This window comes from Nicotiana tabacum, chromosome 24 (genome assembly GCF_000715075.1).
Source record: "Nicotiana tabacum cultivar K326 chromosome 24, ASM71507v2, whole genome shotgun sequence".
NCBI lineage: Eukaryota > Viridiplantae > Streptophyta > Magnoliopsida > Solanales > Solanaceae > Nicotiana > Nicotiana tabacum.
The window spans coordinates 30,766,428-30,777,979 of NC_134103.1; the positions used below are offsets into that span (position 1 = coordinate 30,766,428).

The following is an 11,552-nucleotide window of genomic DNA, read 5'->3' on the forward strand; positions in this document are numbered from 1 at the left end:
GTTCCATAATATCAACCTCAACTTTGAAATAAAAACTCAGTTATCACCAGAAAAATCCGTAAACATGATAAGAACGATAATTTGAACAACACTAGTATAACACGTAGCAATTTGGCATAGGAATGAGACAATATCAGAAAAATAGAGAAACATGGAAAAATAGATAAATTGGCGGCGCATAGGTACTCGTCACCTCACATATACGCCGCTCACATGAATTTCACTTAGCAAATAATCTAAGGTTCCTAATTTCCTCAAGTCGGGATTAGACACAACACTTACCTCGCTCCGAAGGCCACTTAATTCTCAATCACAGCTTTTCCTTTGGAATTCACCTCCAAACCACCCGTATCAACAATTTGGGGAAGGAATGACTCTTGAAAAATCGCCCCTCACCATTTGATTTTTTAGAAAATGAGTTATTTTGGCAAAAATCCCGTTTTGGATTCTGTTAAGTGCTGGGCGACAGTGTTCATCGCGTTCGCGAGAGCACTGTCGCATTCGCGAAGTGTATGGGATGCCAAGCCTTCGTGTTCGCGAGGCAGTGCTCGCATTCGCATAGGCTACCCTTCCTTGGTCTTCGCATTTGCGAGACATTGCACGCGTTCGCGATTAAGAAAAGTCTGACTCCCCCTCCCCAGTGCCTAACACTACGCGTTTGCGATGGGCTTATCGCGTTCTCGAAGGGTAACGCCCCCATCGCTTCACGTTCGCGACTAAGCCTTCGCGTTCGCGAAGAAGAAATCCTCAGCTGCCTAGTTTACTCTTCGCGTTCGCGAGAGTACCTTCGCGAACACGAAAAAGGACATGCCAGAACACCTGCTGTAGCAAAATACCAGATTTCCAAAGTCCAAAACATCTCGTGGCCTATCCGAAACTCACCCGAGCCCTTGGGGCTCCAAACCAAATATGCACACAAGTCTAAAAGCATCATACGAACTTGCTCGCGCGATCAAATCGCCAAAATAACACTTAGAACTACGAATTTAGCATCAAATCAAATGAAATTCTCAAGAACACTTTAAAATCCATATCTTCTCAACTGGACGTCCGATCACGCCAAATCAACTTCGTTTCTCACCAAATTTCATAAACAAGTCTTAAATATCATAATGAAACTGTACCGGGCTCCGGAACCAAAATACGGACCCGATACTAACAATGCCAAACATCGATCAATTCTTAAAAATAATTAATTTTCAGACTTTTAATTTTCATCAAAAATTCATAACTTAAGCTAGGGACCTCCGAATTCGATTTCGGGCATACGCCCAGGTCCCATAATTCGATACGGACCTACCGGGACTGTCAAAATATGGATCCGGGCCCGTTTACCAAAACTATTGACCGAAGTCAACTAAAATCAACTTTCAAGGTAAAAATTTGTATTTTCATTAGTTCTCAACATAAAAGCTTTTCGGAAACCTGCCCGGACTGCGCACGTAAATCGAGGAGGGAAAAATAAGATTTTTAAGGCTTAAGAGCGCAGATTCAAGTTCTAAGACATAAGATGACCTATTGGTTCATCACATAAGTACAACAACAATAATGACACTAATACAAGGGTAGGACAAATAAGTCAACTCAGAGATCCCAGAACTCAAAGAAACGAAGGAACTAATTCACAAGGAGTAGCCACAATTGGTAATGCTAGTCATAATAAGAATATCTCAACAGGGAAGGAAATAACTGTAACAACAGTCCCACAATGTACAGTTCAACAACAAGGGAGCTAACACAAGTCGAATAATTCCAAATAAGGATAAGTCAACTAAAATATAGGATATCTAACTTCTTTTAAGGTTGGACAATTAGGAAAGAGATACAACAAATTCAACTAAGAAGAAGCAGCGGAAAGATAACCGTAACCTCAATTAAGGCTAAACAATTACAGAAGAGATAGTAATAATTTCAAATAAGGATAAGCAGTTAGGGGAAAGATAACATGACAATATAAGAGATAACAATTTCAGTTAAGGCACAGATGAATCAAATAAGCAATAAGAGTGAATCATGAAGCAATAAATTCTAATTCAGCAGGTAGAGGTGAAACTAGTAATTAAGAAGCGTAATCATAACAAGAACAACTACATATTTAGTGAATTCAAGGGCCTAAGAACCCTAAAAGGCCAATTTTCCACAAATAAGTCCCAGCATGTACTCGTCACCTCGCGTGCACGGACTACAATTAGCATAGAAGACTCAAATCTTAAGGGGTAGTTCCCCCACACGAAGTTAGGCAAGATACTTACCTCAAAGAAGACAGACCGATGCTCAAAAATGAACTTCTCAGTGAAATGGCCTCCGGACGGCTCAAATCTAATCAAAATAATTTCAAAGCACAAATATAACTCATAAGAAACTATTCCGGATCTAAAAATCGACCCAAAAGTCAACCCCCAGGCCCGCACCTCGGAACCCGACAAATTTCATAAAATCCGAACACCCATTCCAATACGAGTTAAACCATACTAAAATTATCAAATTCCGATACCATTTCGTCCCTCAAATCATGATTTTTCATTTTGAAAACCTTTTTCAAAAACCATCATTTTTCTCAACTCAAAATACAAATTTAATGATAAAAATAAAGATAAAATCATGGAATATAATAAATTCTAGGTAAAGAATACTTACCCAATTAATTTGCTTAAAACCCCCCACAAAGAATCGCTCAAACCCGAGCTCTAGAACTCCAAAAATGATTAAAATGGCAAACCCTCAGAAATAGAGTACTATTTATTCTGCGCAGGTGTTAAAGCATCGTGAACGCGGAAGGGTGATCGCGTTCGCGAAGAAGAAAAGTGAAGGCTGCCAGAAGACCCTTCGCGAATGCGAAGAAGGAAAAGGCAGACCTTCGCGAACGCGAGAGGATGAATGCGAATGCGAACGCGAAGAAGAATTATTTCGTCCTCCAAAATAACACTACGCGAATGCGAGGACACGGACGCGAACGCGATGAAGGAAACCAGTTGACAGAAAACAATAGTTCAAAAATAGAGGGAAATGACTCGTAGCCCATCCGAAACTCACCCAAGGCCCCCGGGACCCCGTCTAAACATACCAACAAGTTTCATAACATAACACGGACTCGCTTGAGGTCTCAAATTATATCCAACAATATTGAAACTACGAATCGCACCATGAATCGAACTTATGAACTTTCAAATCTTCCAACTTCTAAAACTCGTGCCAAAACCTATCAAATCAACCCGGAATGACGTCAAATTTTGTAAGCAAGTCCCAAATGACATAACGGAGCTGTTCCAACTCTCGAAATCGCATTCCGACCCCCATATCGCCAAAGTCAACTCTTGGTCAAACTTCTCAACCTTCAAAACTTCAACTTTTCCAACTTTCGCCGAAATGTTCCAAATTACCCTACGGACCTCCAAATCCAAATCCGCACACACGCCTAAGTCCAAAATCACCATACGAAACTGTTGAAATCATCCAAAACCCATTCCGGAGCCGTTTACTCCAAAATCAAATTTCGGTCAACTCTTACCGCTTAAGCTTTCAAAACTTGAATCCTTCTTCCGATTTGACTCCGAATCATCCGGTAACTGAATTCAACCACGCACGCAAGTCAATACACATAATATGAAGCTGCCCAAGACCTTATGTCGCCGAACGGGACTTAAATTCTCAAAAGGACCGTCCAGATCGTTATACATAAATATGGCTCATGCATTCCACTGTAACTTATGTACTGAGAAAGAAAATTAAAATTATAGATACTACGAACTTAAGAGATAATATTTACCCATACTGAGCTATCACTAGCAATGATGATACAATCTAAATGTAATTGTCTCTGTATATATGATAAAAATTTACCTCAGATACTTAAACAAAACCACTATGAGTATATGGTTGATTCTTGTTGGAATTTAAATTAGGGCGTTTTGCCACTTTATCGTAAGTTAAAGAAATGAGTAACACCATTCAAAAATATAAAACCTTATAAAGCACAAATGGATGGAGACTTTTGCAGCTTATCAAAACCCAGTTAGGATTCATGTGTATACCACATTATTGTAAATCTAGTAAGCAAAAGGAAATATTAGTCTGACTAAAATGTAACAGTAGGGATGGGGAAAACAAAACAGAACATTGTTCAACTTCAGTATATCAAGAAAGATCATTAATGTTCATAAAAAACATATTTAAAAAAAAATAGAAATGTCAGGCGTCATTGCTTCAATCCCTGCAGTCAACTACAGATGAATATTTTGGATAGCCACCTAGGTTAAGCAAAAGCAAAAGCACAAACTTCATTATCCTATGCCAGAGGATGTTTTACTCAATTATTTGAACAAATATATACAACTAAGCTCCTTGACTGACGTCTTAACCTACAACTGCTATCACTTTGTTTGCAGGATTGGAATAAAGGTCGAGGAGACAGGTAACAAAGGTTATTTGCTATTGAAACTAAAGGAAATAAAAATAATAGTATGCGATAATAAAGCTACCCCACAGACAATTACTCCACATTGGTAGTTAATTATTCACGCCTTCTGTAGCTGTACAAACTCTAACTCATCAAAATTTGTTATTTGAGTCAAAAGTATATCATGAATAATATACCAACAAATTGTCAAGAGTATGTATAGTTGGGTTTATGGCTTAATCACTGTCACTATCAAACACCAACGGTATAAAAGAAAGTGAACTTTTCCAAATAAAAAAAAAGAAAATAAAAACTACTACTACTATAATACACATAAGTCAAAGTAACACTACTAGAAATTCGGCCAAAACCGACTGTGGTCAACCGACCGACTTCGGTAGGTTAAAAAACCGACCGAAGTCGGTCGGTTTTTTAATTTTTTTTAAATTTTTTTTTACGAAACCGACCGACTTCGGTCGGTTTTATTTGGCGCAAAAATGAGGGAAACTATTTTAGCATCCCGCGAAATTTATTTTTTAAGAAACCGATCGAAATCGGTCAATTTTTTATATAAAATATATTAAAATTAATATTCAAAAAATCGACCGAAATAAGTCGGTTATTTCAGTCAGTCATTTTAAAAAACCAACTGACTTCGGTTGGTAATTTTATACTTTTAATAAAACCAACCGAAATTGGTCGGTTATTTTCGCGCGAAAATACAATTAAAGAGTACAAATAAATTAAAAGAAAGTCATAAACCAAAATGTACCAATAGTCTAGTAGTAGAATATTATCCTACCATACTACAGACCCTGGTTCGAGACTCAGACGGTGCATTTTTTAATTGTATAATTAAAATACCGATATACTTCGGTCGGTTTTTTCAGCAGATTTTTCTTTTTGGGTCGTTTGTGAAAATTAATTTACCGACCGAAATCGATCGGAAATTGCGACCAACTTCGGTCGCTATTTTTACCGACCAACTTAATTTCGACGGATTAAAGTCGGTCGGAAATCGGTTGATTTTTCTAGTTGTCCGACCGATTTCGATCGATATTTCTGGACGATTTTAAGCAATTTTCTAGTAGTGTAATATTCTTTAAATTTCATGACCAATCAAACACTGTCATATCAAATGAGATAGATGCTCTCAATGATATAAACTATTCTCATCTTTTTTTCTTTCCCTGTAAGCCAAAAAAGAAATATAGCATCGTTCTCCAACTTATTTTCCTTTTACCACTATCACTAATACTAAAAAGTTTGACACCATTCTACCAATAATAATATAACTAATTAAAAACTTTCATAGTTTCAAACTACTACTGCCGCTGCAATTAATGTATTAGTAAAGCCAATATGTTAAACTCCAAGACTAGTGAAACACCGTCACATCAATGAGTATTTCTTTAAAATAAAAACCTCTTAATACATCTTACATTGCTCTAAATAATCTAAAACATTAATTCTCATAGCATCGGTCTCCAACCTATTTGTTGGGAAGAAGAAATCCCATCCTAATTCTAAGACTCATAGAGATTTGCTTAGAGATAGAGAAGAAAGGTGAAGAAGAAGAAGACCTAGAAGTAGTCGTGTATTCTGCCCCCAAAAAAGTTAAGGGTCTTTTGGATGAGTTTATGATAAGATAAATTATATATTTAGTGGGTTAAGTAATTAGAATATAAGGGAACATAGTTAGTGGGTTAGGTGGGAGGAATATAATATAAGGAAACATAGTTAGTGAGTTAGGTGGGAGGAATAAATATTTTTGTTATTGCATATGCAAGTCTGTACATATACATGTACAAAGTAATGAATAAGACACACATAAAATTTTCCAATTAGATTTTTTCTTCAATTTCGTACATGGTATCAGAATAATAAGTTCGATCCAACAGTCGAACCATCAAATCCATTTACATTAGATTCATCATCATAATCAGTAACCTAAAATGCCTGAAACAACTATCACATCTACTGGTGATACGAGCAATGCTGCAAAACCAAACAGCTATGATATCAATCACCCTTATCATCTCAACAACTCTGATTCACCTGGAATGACTCTAGTCAACATTGTATTTGATGGAAGAGGATACCCAGGGTGGAGAAGATCTATTCTCATGTCTTTGTCAGCCATGAAGAAACTTGATTTTATCAATGGAGCCTGTCAATCTCCAGATCTGAAATCTCCAGACCAAGAACAATGGAGTTATGTGAATGATATGGTCATCTCTTGGATCCTAAATACTCTCTCAAAGGATATTGCATACAGTGTGATATACTCCAAAACTGCAAAAGAGCTTTGGGATAGCTTGGAGCAGAGATTTGAGAGATCAAATAAAGCTAAGCTTTATCATCTGCATAAGGAGTTATCAGGTTTAGTACAGGGAAACAATGACATTGTAGGATACTTCACTAAGCTCAAACGACTATGTGATGAATTAGATGCTTTAAATGTTATCTAATGTTATTCATGTGTTTGTGTTTGTGAAGGAAGGGCAAAGTTGACTATGTCTCTTGAGGATCGGAGATTGATCCAATTCCTAATGGGATTAAATGACATATATGCAAAAGCAGAAGGAAATATCCTCATGATGAACCCTTTGCCTAGCATAGATATTGCTTATTCACTTCTTTTGCAAGATGAAAATCAAAGAGAAGTTTATGCAAATAAATATTTTAATTCTGAATCAGTATCATTCATGGCAGCTGGAGAGGCCAAGCAGCATAATGCACGGCTTCTAGCTGATTTTGCAGCTTTTATGATCAAAGGACAAGGGAAAAATTTTTAGAAACATAGAAACCAAACACAAAGAGGAGCAACCATAGTTCCCAAATATAACAACTCAGGGCAAACATTTGTTAGACCTCAGCAAAGGTTTAAAGGAAAAAGAAAGTACAATCCAAATGTGTGTTGTACTTATTGTGAAAAAAAAGGATATACATAAGAGGACTGCTACAGAATTATTAGATTTCCAGAAGATTTTGAGTTCACCAATCACAAAGGTTATCAGAATCAAATTAAAGGAAATGCAGTCCTAACACATAAGGAACGTGAGAATTCAGCAGGACAAAGCACTAAGCTCAACAACAGTAATTTTGGACAGCAGCTCAGCAAGGAACAAATTAAAAAAATAATGCACATGTATAAGCAGGCAAAGTTAGCATAGGCAGGAAATACAGGAATCAATACTAATATAGTTGCTGGTACTATTCTAAAATACTCAGGTTTAGTGTTTACTAGTCTAAAATTAGACACATGTATCATTGATTCAGGTGCCTCAGAGCATATGTGTTTTGAACCTAATTCTTTTCTATTTCTAACTCCACTTCCTGTAACTTTGAATATCAGTTTACCTAACTCTTTCAAGGTGATTGTTACTCATATAGGGAGTATTTCTATTCTGCTAGGTCATATCCTGAACAATGTGTTACTTGTTCCAGATTTCAAATAAAACTTATCGTCAATTAATAGGTTTTGTGTTCAGTTCAAGTATGATGTCCTATTCACATCTATTGGGTATGTGTTGCAGGGCCTTTTAATGAAGAGTCCACAAGTTTTTGGTAAAGTTAGAGAGGGACTCTACTTATTGGAACCAAGTAGTATTGAGTCTAAGAGGATATTCAGTAGTGATGTACTTTCAATTCCAAAAGGAAGAAATTCCATTTCAAAGTCTGTTTCCTTTTCTAGTCCAGTTCAAGTTAATGCTACTCCTGATGTTTAATTTGGCATGTAAGATTGGGATATCTCCCATTTTCAGCAATGAAGCATTTAGATTTCCTTCATTGTAAGTCAAATTCTAAGTTTATCTGTGATGTTTGCATAAGGCTAAGCAAACGAGGAATCCTTTTCCTGTCAGTAGCATAAAATCCAAGCATATTTTTGAATTTATACATGTGGACACATAGGGGCCTTATAAGTCAAATACTTACAATGGATTCAGATATTTCTTTACTATAGTAGATGACTATAGTAGAGGAACATGGACATTTTTATTAAGTGCAAAAGGTAATGCTTTTTCTATGCTTAAATCGTTTCTGTCTATGGTTGAAAGGAAATTCAATGTGAAAGTCAGAATGATGAGATCTGACAATGCATTAGAATTGGGAAAAGGTACACAAGAGGCAGCTTTCCTAGCTTCAGAAGGAATTCTGTACCAACTGTCTTATGTAGAAACTCCTCAACAGAATGGAATTGTTGAGAGGAAGCATAGACACCTCTTAGAGATTGCAAGAGTGTTAATGTTTCAATCCAAGCTGCCTATGTCATATTGGGGTGAATCTATCCTAACATCCACACATCTTATTAATAGGATGCCTTCTAGTGTTCTTAAAGGAAAGACACCATATGAAGTTTTATTTCAAGAGAAGTCCAAGTATGATCATTTAAGGAATTTTGGATGCCTCTGTTATGCTTCTACAGAAGCCCAGGGAAGAGGCAAGTTTGATGACAGGGCAACAACTTGTGTTTTACTTGGTTATCCCCTTCATCAAAAGGGATATAAGCTATTAGAATTGTCCGCATGGAGAGTATTTGTGTCAATGGATGTGAAATTTCATGAATCACACTTCCCTTTTGTTGAAACCAGCACATCACATCACCTTATATTCCCAAGTTTAACATTTACTACAGAACCTCCCTATTCACCTTCATCACATGATTAATCCTCACCCATCTCTTTAGAACCTGAAGTTTCTGATATTTTCTCTTCACCATCACCAAGTTCTTCATACACTCCTCATCATCACAATTTTCTACTAGCCCAATTCCTTTTCAATCTATCCTAGATACACCATACACTAGGTCACCTGTTTCTATACCACTGAGAAAGTCAGGAAGAGTTTCCAATCAACCAGCCTACTTGAAAGATTATGGATGCAATAACATTATGTTCACAAATATAACAGCAGCTTGTTTCACTCAACCAAGTAAGCCTAGGGAATTTTGTTTCTTTTTCTGTCACCCAACAATCAACATGTGCTGCAATCCCTCTCTACTATCACAGAACCTAACAATTTTGGACAAGCTTGTCAACATCCATGTTGGATAAAATCTATGAATTCAGAGATTAAAACTCTAGAAGATAACCACACATGGGATGTGGTTGAATTACCTAAAGATAAAAGAGCTCTACCTTGAAAATGGGTGTACAAGGTAAAGCATTTGTCAGATGGAAGGATTGAAAGGTTGAAGGCAAGACTGGTGGTCAGGGGGGATATCCAAAGAGAAGGAATATATTATAGTGAGACTTTTTCACCAGTAGTGAAAATGACAACCATAAGGTGTTTACTCACTATTGCAGCCAAAAGAGACTAGAATGTGTGTTAATTGGATGTCAACAATGCATTTTTGTATGGTGATCTACATGAGGAAGTGTACATAGGTTTCCAGCAGGTTTAACACCTCCTAGTCCTAAGTATGTTTGTTTACTAAGGAAGTCATTGTATGGTTTAAAGCAAGCTTCCAAGCAATGGTATGCTAGGCTTGTAGGAGCTTTGAGTTTTAAGGGGTATTATTCATCATTAAACGATTTCTCACTATTCTTTAAACGCAGAGAAAACCTGAATTCTATCCTAGATGTCTATGTAGATGACATACTGCTTACTGGATATGACTTGGAAGAAATTCAGCATATCAAGGGTTTTCTAAACAGTGAGTTCAAGGTCAAAAATCTAGGAGACATATATTATTTTTTAAGGATGGAAATTCTGCGAGAATGGGAAGGTTTTATTGTAAGCCAACGGAGATTTACCTTAGATATGCTGCAGGAATTTGATGTCTCCCATTTGCCTCGAGTTAGTTCTCCTCTTGATCCTTCCTCCATGCTTCAAGCTGATGATGGACATCCTTTGCAATATCCAACAGTATTTCGTCATCTGGTTGGAAAGTTGAACTATCTCACTAACACTTGTCCGGACCTTTCTTTTGCCGTCCTTACCCTCAGTCAATACATACAGAAACCCTATAAGTATCATTTCTCTACTGCCTTACTAGTGCTCAAATGTTTGAGCTCTGATCCAGGTCAAGGAATTCTTCTCTCAGCAGAACACTCATTCTCCTGGCTTGCATTTTGCGATGCTGATTGGGCCTCTTGCAAGGATTCTAGGAGGTCTGTCAGTGGATTCACATTAGGAGGAGCACCAATTTCCTGAAAATTAAAGAAATAAGTGTCAATCTCTCTATCTTCTGCAGAGGCAGAATATAGATCTATGAGAAGAGTAATTGTTGAACTTACATGGTTAGTTCGACTCCTTGAAGATCCCTCTGCACCAATAAGTGTTTCCATACCTCGTCACTCTGACAACAAGGCATCCATTCACATCGCCCGTAATCCCGTCTTCCACGAATGCCCAAAACATGCCGAGATTGACTGTCATTTTATGCGTCAACTGTTACTTTCCAGTGTAATTACCCTTTCTTTTGTTCCATCTAAAGACCAATTGGCAGATCTCTTCACAAAACCACTTTCTGGGGTTTCTCACTCCGAGATTTTGAGCAAGTTAGGGGTCACAAAGTTACCTTCCAACTTGAGGGAGGATGTTAGGAAGAAAAACCCCTATCCTAATTCTAAGACTCATGGAGATTTGCTTAGAGATAGAGAAGAAGGGTGAAGAAGAAGAAGACCTAGAAGTAGTCATGTATTCTGCCCACAGAAAAGTTAAGGGTCTTTTGATGAGTTTATGATAAGATAAATTATATAGTTAGTGGGTTAGGTGAATAGAATATAAGGGAACATAGTTAGTGGGTTAGGTGGGAGGAATATAATATAAGGGAACATAGTTAGTGATAGAATAAAAAGGAGAAATGCTTACAAGAACACCAAGATATACAAGCAAATGTGAAGTATGGATTCATACTTATGTAGTGTCTTGTTCTATATTTGAAAAACAAAAGAAACTACAAAAAGAGCAAAGAAGATGGGATAAACCAAAACTCTTACAGGTTATCAACTACATATGTTTGACCAAAAAGTATGATTCTTGGCTCAAATAATTAAATCTATGTGTTGAGGGGTTAAACCTAATGAATAATAATATTTCTAGATGCGAGTTATTAAAATGTGATTAATGTTGAACATATCTAGTAGAAAAATAATAATGGTGTGTGATGATTATTCCAAATAATGTGAGTAATAAATGAGCATTAAAA

General features: G+C 36.8%; 1 protein-coding gene across 1 annotated transcript; it reads left to right on the top strand.

Moving 5' to 3' along the window:
• Window positions 1-6,351: 6,351 nt before the first annotated feature.
• On the top strand, window positions 6,352-7,194 carry LOC107815592 (uncharacterized). Its single transcript, XM_016641203.1, has 2 exons — window positions 6,352-6,778; window positions 6,896-7,194. Exons 1-2 carry the CDS (start codon window positions 6,352-6,354, stop codon window positions 7,192-7,194), a joined length of 726 nt encoding a protein of 241 aa, XP_016496689.1.
• The last annotated feature ends 4,358 nt before the right edge of the window (window positions 7,195-11,552 follow it).